This window comes from Passer domesticus, chromosome 18 (genome assembly GCF_036417665.1).
Source record: "Passer domesticus isolate bPasDom1 chromosome 18, bPasDom1.hap1, whole genome shotgun sequence".
In the NCBI taxonomy this organism is placed as follows: Eukaryota; Metazoa; Chordata; class Aves; order Passeriformes; family Passeridae; genus Passer; species Passer domesticus.
This window is the reverse complement of record NC_087491.1, coordinates 2,800,944-2,815,005: the sequence shown is the minus strand read 5'-3', so window position 1 is coordinate 2,815,005 and position 14,062 is coordinate 2,800,944. Positions and strand designations below refer to the sequence as shown.

The 14,062-nt window shown below is 65.0% G+C and overlaps 1 protein-coding gene across 2 annotated transcripts; it reads right to left on the bottom strand.

Moving 5' to 3' along the window:
* Positions 1–3,180: 3,180 nt before the first annotated feature.
* CYSRT1 (cysteine rich tail 1) lies at positions 3,181–7,753 on the bottom strand. 2 transcript variants are annotated; one of them, XM_064393737.1, is made up of 2 exons: positions 5,263–7,753; positions 3,181–4,761 (listed from the first exon to the last, which is right to left on the bottom strand). In XM_064393737.1, exons 1-2 carry the CDS (start codon positions 5,807–5,809, stop codon positions 4,331–4,333), a joined length of 978 nt encoding a protein of 325 aa, XP_064249807.1. In that variant the 5' UTR covers positions 5,810–7,753; the 3' UTR covers positions 3,181–4,330. The 2 variants fall into 2 exon arrangements, with proteins under 2 accessions (XP_064249807.1, XP_064249808.1); XM_064393738.1 differs by having other exon boundaries at positions 7,602–7,753.
* Positions 7,754–14,062: the final 6,309 nt, after the last annotated feature.

Below are 14,062 nucleotides of genomic sequence, written 5' to 3'. Positions count from 1 at the left end.
TTCCCTGTGGGGCTGCGGGCTCTGGGGGCTGAGTTAGCAATGCTCAGCATCAGGCCGGGGACACCCCAGCACCCCACAGGGACACCTGCAAGGTGCATGACCCAGGGAACGTGACAATGGCAGGGAGGTGTCCCAAAGCTGCCCGGGGTCCAGCGGCAAAGTTCCAGCCTTGGCATGGAGGGGGCTGCAGACTGAACAGGGGAGAGTGGTAGGGGGACAGATGCTGAGCCCAGGGTCCCGGAGGACAAAAGGCCACCCTGGAGGCAGGGCAGGCGGGCGGGGACAGCGGGCAGCATTCCCGCGGGCAGCAGCTCCCACTGCCGGCAGGAGCGGCCGGGAGAAGGCAGCGCTGCCGTGCTACCGCCCTCACCATCGGGCCGTGCTCCCAGCGCTCCTCACAGAAAGAATCGGGCATTTTGGAAATGAAGATCCCCGCGGGGTCACTGGGCTCTGCAGAAAGGCTCAGCCCCGGACACTGGTGCCTGCGGGTGAGGAAGCAGCTCCAGCAGCACAGCACCTCTGGGGCACACATCCCACCCCAGGAGCCTGGCCCAGCCCTGCACAGGCTTCCCGAGGCTGTGTGTGCCATGGGTGCCCAGGCAGGGGGTGGCACCCCGTGGCAGGGTTTTGCCTTCCCGTTGCCAGGCTAGTGGCGAACACAGGCGGTGGGGCCAGTTTGGGACAAAGCTGTGCCAGGGAAATTGGTTTTGGTCAAACCCATTGGCCCAGGTGGACAAGGGCCGTGTGCCTGGGTGGATCAGGATCCAGCTGTGTGGGGTTCCAGCTGTGCCCTGGCGTGCCAGGGTGCCACCGTGCCTATGCTGGGGTGCAGCCCCTGGGTGCAGGCAGGGCAGAGCTGGCTCCTGGCGGGCTCAGCGTGCTCCCTCCAGGGCTGTGCCAGGGCTGGGGCTGGCCCAAGCTGTCCTGCCACCCAACACACAGCGCTGGCCTGGCCCACCTGCCACGGGGACAGGAATGCTGCCGTCCCAGAGCAAGCTCTGCCAAAAAACTTCTATGGGTGAGAGGGGTGGGCTTGGCTCTGTGCACAGCCGGGGGTGCCCCTGGCACTGCTCAGAGGCAGTGACCCCTCGGGCTGCCTCTGCTGCTCCTCACACACACACACACCTCCTGCCCCACTCCAGCCCCTCCCAGCCCCTGCTCTTCAGCCCTCACGTCCCTCCCTGATGCCAGCAGAGCTGTGTCCCATTGAGGGGCTGTGCCCAGCTGCCCTTGGCCACTTCTGCCCATTGCTGGGCACCCCAGCTCAGCACAGGCAGGGTTTGGGGCAGGGGAGCCCTTGGTGACAGGGGCTGTGCATCTGCCATGCTGACACCAAGGGCAGCACCAGCCCTGCTAAAAGCCCACCTGGATCCAGGAACAGGGACACAGAACTGTTAAGGTTGGAAAATATCTTTTAAGTCATCAAGTCAAATGTCAACTCAGCAGCACCACGTTCACCACTAACCTATGTCCCCAAGTGCCACATCCACACATTTTTTGAACACTTCCAGGGATGGTGACTCCACCGTGGCCCTGGGCAGCCTGTGCCAGGGCTTTACAGCTCTTTCAGTGCAACATTTTTTCCTAATATCCAACCTATCCCCTGGCACAACCTGAGGCCATTTCCTCTTGTTCTGTCACTTGCTGCTCGGGAAAAGAGACCAACCTTCACCTCCCGACAGCTCCTTCCAGGGAGCTGTGTGGAGCAGTAAGGTCTCCCCTCAGGGAAGGCAGATCTGCAATCAGCAGCGACACACATGGATGGGAAACGTGTTTCCCTGTTCCCAGGGACCTTCGGCACCGCGACAGGGAGCGGCACCGTCAGGGAGAGCAAAGGTCTGACGGGGATGAGCCAGAGCCCGGCACGCCACCCGCGCTCCAGAGGCAGGAGGTGGCAGTCACCCAGCAGAACCCCGGGCACCCCGGGCACCTTGGGAAGGCGGGCACGGCCGGGGAGCGCCCAGGGGCTGTGCACGGAGCTGCCCGGCTCATCTGAGCCCTGCCGGGTCTGGGGCCCAGCCTGCCCCCTGCCCTGCCGGCCCCGCTCCTGCTGCTCCGGTTTAATCATTGCCCGCCTGCCCGGCAGCACCGCGGCGCTCCCGCCTCTGCCATGGCCCCGGGGCTGGGCAGAGCGAAGGGCAGCGGTGACACACGGCACATGTGGCACCGTGCCCCGCCCTGCCCGCCGAGCCCCCGGCCCGCTGTGGCCCTGGGCTGTGCCGAGCCACCGCACACCCTGGGGACACTTTTCTGTCCCCGTGCGTGTCCCGCAGAGCCCGGGCAGCCCCCGCTGTGACGTGTCCCCTGCCCGCCACACGCACGGGGCAGGGCTGGCGACGGGAAAGCAAACAAGGGGTGGATCTGCCCGTCCCCGCTGCGGCCTGGCACGGAGAACAAGGCAGCTCCTTGTGCAGGGCGGGCACGGCGCGGCTCTGTCCCTGCCAGCCGCGCGGCCCCGGCTCCCACCGCCCCGGGACCTGCGCCAGGCACGGGGGGCAAAGCTCTGCCAGGCCACTGCCACCCCGGCCCGGAATACCCCGGGTGGGGGGGATTGCAAGGGACATGGGCTCCCAGGCCGTGGCAGGCTCCTGGGGTGGGGTCCCAGCAGGGGTGGGCTCCCCCTGGCATCTGTGTGGTGGCACCCGAGCACTGCTGGCACCCAGTGCATCTGGGCTCCAGCAGTGGGGGATTCCAAGCAGTGGTGGGCTCCCACTGCTGAGGGACGCCCAGGGGGTCACAGCCAGCCCGGGCAGTGTCCTGGAGCCCACCCAGCTGCCCAGCCAGGAACTTCCCTTTGCCAGGCCCTTCCTCAGCCTCTCCCAAAGACTCACAAAGTCTTTCCAGACAGGACAGTCATCCAGCTTGGCAGGGCTGGGCTGAGCACCAGCCAGCGTCCCAGACAGGCAGGAGCAGCCTGTGCTGGGAACGCCTGGGCACTGCTGGACCCGGGCTGGCACTGCTGGACCCCGGCTGGCACTGCTGGACCCAAGCTGGCAGTGGGGCACCAGGCAGCAGCCAAAGAGCTCAGCATGAGCTGCTGCTGCCACGAGTCAGCAGGGCAACAGTTATGCCTGGTTTGGAGGCTTTAGCACTGCCCTTACACACCCATCAGGGAAAGCAAGAAGGGACACGGGAATCCCAGAAAAGCCTGGGAGGAAGGAAGAGGCACACCTCGGCAGGGCAGGAGAGGGCTGTAATTTTATTTGCAGCACCCTGAAGTCATCTGCAAACACAGGCGCTCCTCTGAAGCCCCGGTCCTGCAGAGCAGGCAGTCCTGCAGCAGCCAGGGAGCAGAGCAGCTGTCCTGGGACACCAGCACAGGGAGGGCTGCCAGCACCGGGGAGGCACGTCAGCACCACGGCGGGACATCAGCACAACAGCGGGCTTGTTCCAGCCGATGGCAGCAGCCCCAGCCAAAAGCCCAGCCTGGAGGAGCCCCAGCACACCGGGAAGAGCCAGGCGGCTCCTCCCACCTTCCTCCAAGCCCGGGGAGCTGCAAAAGGCCAATGCTGGGTCTCTGCATCCCCAGCAAGGCGCCCAAGTGCTGCCCCACTGCTGGAGCTGGGCCAGCCCTCTGTGCTGGACCTGTCTCTGGGATGCAGATGGCACAAGAGGTTGTGCCCAGCACCCCACAAGGCTGGCAGGAGGAAGAGAACGGGGCTGGGAGTTTCCTGGCACTGGGATGTTAATGCCCACATCCATGCTGTGCCATCAGGTGCTGCCCTGGAGCCTGGCCCAGCGCTCTGCCATGCTTTGGCTGTCTGACTTTCCTGTTTCCATCACTCTGCCCCATGCGTGAGGAGGGTCAGCGTCCAGATGGAGAATGATGCAGGGGCCAACAGCATCCCTGTGATGCTGTGGGAGGGGGGAGGACTCACTTCTGGGCAGGTGGGTCCCTGTGCCAGCTGGAGGCTTGTCCCTGGCTCCTCCCCCCTGCTCCAAGACAGTGACGATGATGTCCTCCTCTTCCATGCACACAGGGCTGCAGCATCCAAAGCCAGCCATGAGCAGGTGGGCACTGCCCAGCCCTTCCCAGGGTGGAGGTTCCCAGCACAGGGGCACTGGCAGGGGCTCTGTGCAGGATCCCAGGCTCAGTGCTGCCCCATCTCCAGTGATGTCACTTCTTGGTGGCCCCTGTCCTGGCACACATTGTCCTCAGGGCTCCTGAGCCCAACATCAGCACATCTGGCTGCAGAGTTCACAGGTAAAAAGCAATGTCAGTCCTGCCAGTGCCAGCTCTGCCAGGGGTGCCCAGGCCAGCAGCCATGTCCCTGTGGGGTCACCTGGCCCCATCCCATGGTCACACGTCCCGTGTGTGCAGGGAGAGCCCTTAGGAGATGACACAGCAGCACTTGGGGCAGCAGGAGCACCACCTGCAGCAGCCACATCTCCTGCCAGCCCCCTGCTCCTGGCCCTTGGGTGGCTTGTCCAGGGTCACAGTGTAGAAGGAGGCAGATGAGTCCCCATTGGGCACCCTCAGGCTGGCGTAGGGGTTGTAGGGACGGGACCAGGACTTGTCTGTGGAGATGGTGGGGCTGTTCCAGCCGTTGGCAAGCTCTGTGTGCCCCTCGGTGCCGTAGGAGGGCACGGCCGCGGGGTTGGCGATGATGGTGGGCTCGTCTCTCAGGTAGCGAGTGATGAAGCTCTGCTGGAACTGCTCCCGCGGGATGTTGACGCTGGCGTAGGGGTTCTCCACGGTGACTCCCCGATCCATCTCCCTGCCCCTTGTCAGACACGAGGCCTGCCTGGCACTGCCCACCCCTGCGGGACAGAGCCCCCGTCACCCCGGCTGCCGGGGGTGCTCTCGCAGCAGCGGGGCACCCCCGGCTGACCCCACTGGTCTGGGTGCTGGCTGCAGAGCTGGGCTCCCCACTCCCTGCCAGCCCCAAGGGACCCCCACAAGGGACACACGGACCCACCAGAGCCAGGAGGGGAGCAGGAGGGTGAGCGGGGCACGGGGGGGCAGCAGGGGATGCTGAGTGGGGCAAAGAGTGCAGGTGGGGCAGTGGGGTGGGGATCTCTAGGGGGACACAGAGCAGGAGGGAAAGAAGTGGGGACAGGAGCGGGAGGAAGTGGAAAGGCAGAGGGAAGATGGGACAGGACAAAGGCAGTGGGGACAGGGATTGGGGACGGGACAGGCGGCGGGAGATGGCGAATCGGGGCGGGGGGCGCAGAGGAAGAGGGAGGGCAGGCAGGGGCACGGGCGCAGGGGGGAGCGGGCAGGGCACGGGCGCGGTGGGGCAGCGATCCCCCGGCACTCACCGAGCGCGGCTCCGGCCGCCGCGGGGCCGCTCTGCCCCGGCCGCGCTTCCTCCTGCACGGACCGCCCCGAGCGGCGCCGCCCCGAGCCACCGACAGACAGACGGACCGGCCCCACAGACAGACAGACGGACCGGCCCCGGGACAGCGGGGCAGGAACGCCCCAGAGCCAGCACCCGCCCACTGCCCAGCCCCAGCACCAACCCCCCAGCCCAGCGAGGAACTGGGCACTGCACAATGGGCACTGGAACTGGGGGCTTGGCAGTGGACATGGACACTGCTCAGGGGCCACTGGGACCACAACTGGACAGGGACACTTGGCACTGGACAGGGGCATTGGGCACCAGGCAAGGCCATCAGCACCGAGGCACCAAACCAGCACCAGGAACTGGGCACCAGGAGTGGGTACCAGCACCAGCATGGGCACTGGCACCAGCACCACACAGCAGGCAGTGCCACTATGCACTGTCACCACCACCAGGAACTGGCACTGACACCAGTACAGCCACCAGTGCCATCCACAGGCACCAGAGCAGGCACTGTGTGCCATGCACCGGGCACTGAGCTCTGGACACTGGCACCAGCACTGGCACCACACTGGTTCTGGGCAGCAGGCAGCAACTGGGAGGGGGGCACTGCACTCCACAGGTCTGTGGGCACCAGCAAACCCCGAGCACCTGGCACTGGGCAGAGGGCACAAGCGCCCTGCACATGTCCTGAGCACCGGGCAGGGCACACCAGCTCTGCACCCCCCTGCCAGGCTCTGCCTGCCCCCATGGGCACCCAGGGCCCTGCAGCCCAGGGTCCCACAGCCCCTGCCAGGCTCTGTCCGCCCTGTCCAGCCCTGAGACCCCAGTGCCAGGGCTCTGCAGGGCTCACCCCTGCAGCACAGCCTGGCTGAGGTGTGGCCCTGTGCCCCCCAACAGGACCTTTTCCAGGGTGGGTTTGGGGGTTTCCAGGGCACTGCTGGATAGTGACACCACGAGGCTGGATGGAAGGAGGACGTGGCTGTGCCAGGGCAAGGAGGGGGGTGCTGGCACCTGTGCCACTCCCTGGCACCAGAAGTGATGCAGTAGAAAAGATGCAAACATTCAGCACCCTCCACCCTGCCCCGTCCACATCCCCGCTGTGTGACTCTGCTGTGATGTCCCCATCACAGTTCCCATCCCCAAGGCCCCCACGGTGGCTTGTGCAGAGCCTCAACACCTTCCCACAAGCAGTTCTGTGCAGAACCTGCCCCTCCCCTGAGCCTCAGGGATGATGGCACAGCATCCTCCTGGACAGGCCGGGGACAAACACCTCAAATTGCAGCTGAACCCTGCTGGGAGTGAATTACATTTCCCACACACTTTGCAAAGGGAAAAGCCACTTCCTTCTGGCCATCCTTCTAACAACAGAAAATATTTCTCCCTGTCCTAAGGAGCAGGGCTGCCCAAGCCAGCCCCTTGGCACCCATGGAACAAGCAGGAGAGCTCAGAGGGCGATGGGAGCCTGCCTGCCCCTGGCAGCACTGCCCCTGGCATGAAGCTGCCAGCACCTGCTGCTGTCCCCAGCTCCCTGCCCTCCCTTGGGGCTGATCCCTCTGGCCCTGAGCCCGCTGGCAGCCCCCAGAGTGGGGTTTCCCTGCAAGGAGACTCAGCAGCCTTCCAGGTGGTGGAGGAAAAGGAAGATGGAGGCCTGGGATTTTTGGGGGGAGAAGCTGACCCTCCTCTGAGCAGTTCTAGCATCGAGAGAGTGGCCTCATGCACTGCTGTGCCTCAGTTTCCCCTCCAAGGACTGCGAGAGGGGTGCAGCAGAGCACTCTCTGTGTTGTGACAAATCAGCACACAGCTCTCGGGTTTGAAGCCGCAGAACTCCTGCACAGACCCCTCAGGGCTTTCTTGCCACCTCAGGGTCACCTGGAGGAGAGCCACCAGCAGCCCCTGTCCCTTCACCGGGCCTCGCTGCTGCCGGGTTTTCCCCTCTTGAGCTGTTTCCCCACAGAAAAACTCATCAGTCTGACTAAGCAGGAGTGGAAAAAGGCATCGTGCCCCGGGTGTCCCGCGGTAACCCAGCCCCGCCCGGCCGCGCCTGGCCTGTCCCTCCCTGCCTGCGCAGGGGATGTCGCTGTGGCTCTCTCCAGCAGCACTTTCCCCCTCCTCGCAGAGCCCCAGGACCGGCTGGGTTTGTCTTTTAGCCCCAGATTTCCATGCCCAGCCCTGTTCCTGAGCAGCTCTGCTTGCAGGGAGCTGCGAGGATGCACGTCAGGCACAGCCCGGCTCTGGGGACCCTGAGAGCCTGCAGCCCCCTGTCCTGACCTTCCCTCTCCCAAGGGCTGCCACAGGAGCGTCACCTCACAGAACCTCGGGTGGGGACATCCCAGCGCTGCCCCCGGGGCCGCAGACCGGGCCGGCGCTCGGAGCAGGGTCAGCCGCGATCGGAGGTGCCGCCGTGCCCGGGCTGTCCCTCGGCTCCCTCGGCTGTCCCTCGGCTCTCTCGGCTGTCCCTCGGCTCTCTCGGCTGTCCCTCGGCTCTCTCGGCTGTCCCTCGGCTCTCTCGGCTGTCCCTCGGCTCTCTCGGCTGTCCCTCGGCTCCCTCGGCTGTCCCTCGGCTCTCTCGGCACCCAGCCGTGGCAGCTCCGATCTCGCAGGTCTCCTGGATACCCTCAGCCCCCGCATGGCAGACCTGTGGCAGCCCCAGATGAGGAGAGGTCTCACTAGCCAGGAGCAGCAGCACCTAATCTGGAGCCGGGAGTTCAAACGTCTCATTTCTTGCCAAGAAATTCTCCAAATGGAGCTCCAAGGGCCACATCCGGAAATCATGTGTTGATACTTGGAGGATTTATAGATGATGGAGGATCCTCGGGTGGAAAAGTTGCTGCGTCAAAGCTCAAGCTGCTGGTTTGGAGTTGTCCCATGTGGGATTCCCCAAGCTGGGAGCTGGCAGGTGCAGCAGAGCTGCGCCCTCCTTGAGTAAATGGAAGAGTTGAACTAATGTGAGGCTCTCTGCGGCTTAAAACCAGCCTAATTTCCTGCAATTGTTTGCAGGGGGAAAAGAAATAAACAGAAAAAAAACCAACCAAAAGCTCAGTGCCCACCCTGGAGATGTCCTGTTCTGGGGGTGATGGAGAGAGAGGTTCTCAGAGATGCCACACTACTTCCAGAGGAATGCTTTGAGGAGGAACCTGGGAAAAGCAGGAGAGAGAGGGAAAAAGCCAACCGTGGTGCTGGCTCGTGAGCTTGCTGGGAGCCTGAAAAAGAGGAGGGAGCCCCGTGGAGGGGGCTGGGCTCCCAGCAGGGGCTGCAGGGGCAGGAGCATCCCCAGGCCTGGCACATGAGCCAGGAGGAAAGTGCTGGCTCAGGAATTCTCAATCCCACTGCATGGGCTCCACGGCAGGGCACCCAGAGCCCCTGACCTGTGTGACCCAGCACGAGCTGTTGGGAGTTTTTGCAGGATTCCAGTAACTGCAGGGATCCCCTGGGATGCCTTAGCTCTCTGCACACAGCACACACACAGCAAAAGGCACATTTATTTTGTAACAAACCATCCAAACAAACAAACCAATCAGAAAGCCACAGGCACGTCCTGTTCCTGGGCCTCTTTTTGCAGGGGACGGGTATTTGTGTGGCATCCCAGCCCCCAGCTCCAGCTCCTCGCGGGGCTCTCGCAGGCACCAGAATACAGAACTCCCGATCGGATGGGTTTGAAAGCAGCTCGCTGGGGCTGCCGGGCGGTGCAGTGCCTGGCGCAGGCACAGGAGGGTGGTGATGCTCTGTGCAGCCCGTCACTGCCGGCGGATCGTGAAGGGACACGCTTCCTAGAGAGAAGGTTTTGCCACCCGCGGAGGGGAGAACTCGGCGAGCCCCAGGGCAGATGTGGCCGCTCACCAAACCTTGGGGGCTGAAGGCTTCGCTGAAGCTCAGGAGAGCCCGCGGGTGGTCGGTGTGAAGAAAGGACATGGGGAGGGGCTGGGCCAGTGCAGAGATGGGAGGGCAACCCCCAAATTCAGGCTGTGTGAAACACATGGGGGATGATTTCCTCCGGGATATCGCAGGTCTCCCACCGTGGAACGCAGCCGTGTGAGGTCTTCTTCAAGGCTTTGACCTTAATTCTCAACTGCCTCCTCATTAAAATCAGAGTGAGGCCCAGGGGTACGGAAGGAGAGATCACAGGGAGTGGGAGGCACCCGTGGGGTGAGCATCCCAAAGGGGAACCCACAGAGCAGTGTCACCCACAGAGGGGGGGCTGTGGGTATGAGGGAGGGTGCCGTGCAGGGGATCCCACTGGTGCAGGTCTGAGGGGCACAGAGCAGGACCCAGGGGTAAAGCTGCCAGGGACATGGGGCTTGGGAGCTCATGGAAGCTGCAGGATTTGGTGCTCTGTGCCCTTGAGCAGCACAGCCTCTCACTAACACCCCGGGATGGAGAACTCCAGCACAAAAGCCAGCCTGTGTCCCCAGGCTGTGCTCAGCACCCCACGTGCAAAGACCCTGCCTGTTGCTGTCCACATCTGCCCGGGGCATGCAAGGAGCTCCCACAGCTCCTGGCTCCCTCTCAGGGGAAGCCATGTGTCCGAAAGGATGGCAGCAGCTTCTAAAGCCCAAATGGAGCCTGGAAGCCACCTGCTAAAGCTGCTTGGTGGGAGCCGGGATGTGTCCGTGCCTCGGGTCAGCACCTGTGTGCGCAGAGGGCTGTCCAGCCCCGGCAGCCCCTGCAGCAGGCCGGGCCCTGCTCTCCGGGCAGCCAGCTCTGTGCCGAGGGGCAGCACAGGCTGCTCGGCAGCAGGGGCTCTCCCGAGGCTGCTGCTGCTCCCCGGCAGCACAGCCCGGCCCCGAGCGGGCTGACAGCTCCGCAGAGCCCAGGCGTCCCCTGCCAGCGCCATCCTGCTCGCCATGCGCTCTCCCGGTGTGACATCCCAGCCACCCTGCAGGCTCACGGCTGGCGACACGGATGCACAGCTGGGGCACCGTCCCGGCCGGTGCCCGCGGGGACAGGGACGCTGCAGAAGCACACCCGCGGTGAGCCGGGGCTGTTCGGAGCCCGTGCTGCTGTCCGACCCCTGTGCGGGACTGCTGCAGAGCCCAAAGCCTCTCCAGCTCAGTGCCAGGCTCTCCCCTTGGCAGGGGGATGCCGCGTTCCTCAGGGATGACGAGATGGACACATAACCCGGTGTCCCGGCTGGCATGGCCGCACCAGCATCACAGGAGTGGTGCCTGGCCCGCTGCCGGCCCGTCCCCGGGCTGCAGGAACCAGAGGGGAGCCGGTTTCCTTATCGCCCTCCCGCAGCCCCCTCCGTCCCTCTCCCCTGCGGCTCCCGGCCCGGCCGGCCCCGGGTCACGCCGGGGCTTGGCAGCGGCGGGGGGAAGCGAGCATTGTGGCTGCCCACTGCGGCCCGGCTGGAGGAGAAAGCAAGGATTTCCTGGCCTGGAGCAAGTCCTTTCCGTCTCCTCCCAGCTGCCGGGAGCCTTGGGGCTGAGGGTGGGCTGCTCCCAACAGGATTCGGACCAGGAGCCAGGGGCTGCCCCTGCACGGAGCTGCTGCAGAATGTGCAAGGAAGCAGGAGGCAGAACGGATCTGGGCACTTCTGTTGGCAGTGCCAAAATCTCCTCCTCTCCTCCATCCCTCCCATAAACAAAACCCCTGCTCAGGCAGAGCCTTTGGCCAGCACAGGGGTGTTCCCCTTGGTGCTCATGATTCTGCCCCACAATGTTCCACGGGGACAGGGGCAGCTGGGTGGCCTTGTGCCTTCCCACAAGGCGATTCGCCCATTGCCAAGCTCAGCCCAGCCCCGTGACAGGTGGATGCTGTGGGGATCTGTGCCCATGGGCAGACCCTGCAGCTCCCTGTGCAGAACCAGGCAGCAGCAGACAGCCTGGCGTGTCCTCCGAGGGGAAAAGGGGCTGCAAGAGCCCCAGCTGGGACGCAGGGCTGGGCAGCTCACATGCACAGCCACGTTTCTTCGTGCTCAAATGTCACTTCTCCTTCCTGCGGAGGGAGCAGCCGAGGCGGGGGCAGCTGCTGCTCCCACCCTGAGCAGCCACGTGGGCGATGCCGCAGCTTCCTCTGTGCCACGGCCCTGTGCAGTGCCTGCACCTGCCGGTGGTTGTTTTAGGACAAGGGCTGGTTTCCTGCTATATTTCCTTGATTGGAAGTTTCCAGTCCTGGGGATGGCTGTGGCAGAAGGGCTGTCACTCATCTCCTGGCCTGGAGCATTCCCAGCACTTTGCCGTCATCTCCTTCGGGCCCTGCCCCGGGATGGATTAGGGATGGCACCATCCTGCTTCGGGATGGATTAGGGATGGCACCATCCTTCCCCGGGATGGATTAGGGATGGCACCATCCTTCCCCGGGATGGATTAGGGATGGCACCATCCTGCCCCGGGATGGATTAGGGATGGCACCATCCTTCCCCGGGATGGATTAGGGATGGCACCATCCTGCCCCGGGATGGATTAGGGATGGCACCACTCTGCCCCGGTGGAACTCGGCCGTGGATCTGGGGCTGCTCTCCGCACGGGGAGCCGGCAGACCCTGCGCAGCACCCAGCTCCCAGCTAAGCCCTTGGCTCCGGCTCTCTCCCAGCGGAGGTCTGGTTTCTGTCCTGCCGCCTGCTTGTCCTCCCTCGCTCCAAACAGGCCCCGTTTGTTCGGCTGGAGCCGGGGCCGCGTGCCTGGGCCGCCTGTGCACAACGGCTCCTTGTTCAGCGCCTCCCTCCCCGCTCGCTCCTCGCCTGTTTTAGCAATTATCCCAATTAGCTGTGCCCTCTCCCTGCTCCCCAGCTGCACCTCGGACCCTCATCCCTCCTGCTCCGCTGTGTCGGGAAGGGGCCGGCCCGGGGCCAGCGGGATGGGGGCACCGGGGCCATGGCTGCCACCTTCCTGGCTGGGAAATAGGCGGGCTGGGCAAAATCCAGGTGGTCGCGGTCCCTGTGGAATCCCAGGGCTCTCTTCAATCCTTTCTGGCGGTTGAGGAGGGTGAGGAAGCTGTGCCGGACCTGCAGCTCCCGGGGTGCCGCTGGCATTCACCTCTTCTCCTCCGCATGGCCCGGGGGGTGCAGCCAGACGCTTCCCTGCAGCCTCGAGCCACCCGACGGCACCATCCATCGTCACACCATCCATGCTCGTGCTCCCACAGCCCAGCGCAGCCGGGCCGGGGCCGGGCGGGACAGGCTGAGGTTTCCAGCCGCTGATGAAGGCCGAGGCAGCGGAGGGGCCTTTCCACAGCAGTTTCCGGCAGTGCCGTGCTCCGGGGCCACCTTCTCCTCTGCCCCTGAGCCCACGGAGAAGTCGGAGTGCAGTCCCTGGGGAGGTGCTGGGACAGGAGCATCCCTGCCGGCAGAGCCCAGCGAGAGGAGCAGGACCAGTTATTCCTGCGTGCTGCCAGTGCCTCCTGCATCTCCCACACTGGGAACCCAGGGCAGGCAAAGCCCCGGATCCTCTGCCCGTGGCCACCGGCCCCTGCGGTGGTCACAGCAGCGTGGGCAGCCCCCTGGCAGCACCCCCGTGCCGCAGCCATGCGGGGACACAGCACCCTGGCAGGGGCAGCGCCAGGCAGGGCCAGCACGGGGCCGCTCCCGGCGCGGCTCCGAGCGCCCTGCCCGCGCTGACAGCAGCCCCGGGCTCCCGGGGTTTGATCTTTGCCGCTCGAGCCGGGCTGTCTGCTCCCATTTGCGTCTGCCGAGGGAGGGATGCGAGCGCCGGGCTGGCGCAGGCTGGCAGCTCCGTGCTGGCACGCAGGCGGCCGCCGGGCAGGCAGCCCCTGCTGCAGAGCCTCCTCCGCAGCCCTGCCCGCCCCAAAGCCTGTGTGCAGATCGGGGTCCTGCAGGAGCCAGGGCTGGTGATCCTGGGCAGGGGGGCCTCCCAGAAATCCCGTGTGCCTTGCTGGGGGACAGCCCTCAGCCTTGAGGCTGCACCTTAAAGCAGAACCCCTGAGCTTGCAGTCAAAATTGCCCCTTCTTCCCCATCCGTGGGACCACGATGGCTCCAGAGTGCCTGGAGAGCACCGGTGCTCTAAACTGAGCACACCGAGCTGTGTTCTGTGCCCTGCAGAGCTTCCCTTTCCCCCCAAACACGCACATGCCACCAGCAGACAGGGACATGGCTCGTGGTGGTCCGGGTCTCTGGTTACCTCTGTCCTGTTCTGGGACACAGCAGAGTCCCAGTGGCACCCAACAGCTCCTGCAGCAGTCTGGACGTGCTGGGTTCCCCTCCCCAGGTGGAGCCCTGGTTTCTGTTACATGGAATGGCCTCACCTCCCCATGTCACCCTGGCTACAGTGCTGCACTTGCCTCCCCACGGCCTGCACAGGAGCACCAGGCTGCTGCAACCCCCTTGTTCCCAAAGGTCTCTCTGCAGCCAAGGCACCGGGCAAGGAGTCCTCTCTGGAGGGAGCAGGGGGGAAAGACAGGCCTCGAGGTCCCCAGCAGCATCCCAGCACCCTGGCAGCAGACACACTGGCCCTGGCTCTTGGAGGACTGGAGAAGTCAGGGTGATGAAACCTCAAGGCCAGATGATGCTGTCAGCCCCAAGAGCTGGTGCAGCCCCCCATGCCTGCCCCGTGGGATGCAGCCCCTGCCAGAGGCCCACGCTCCCAGCTCCCACCCACAGCAGCACTGGGAAGTTCACCAGCTCAAGCAGGATGGTGACCCACTCCCCCTTCCAACCTCCCACCCCCAGCCCCCCCTTCCCCCTGCTGCAGCTCCACCACACGCTCAGCCCCAGCCTTGGCTCCGAGAGCAGCAGCAGCTCCTGCTCAGGCAGCCCCCAGGGCCCCGCAGCCTCTGCCAGAGCAGGAGCCGTGCCCAGGGCCAGCTCCCAGCTGTGCAC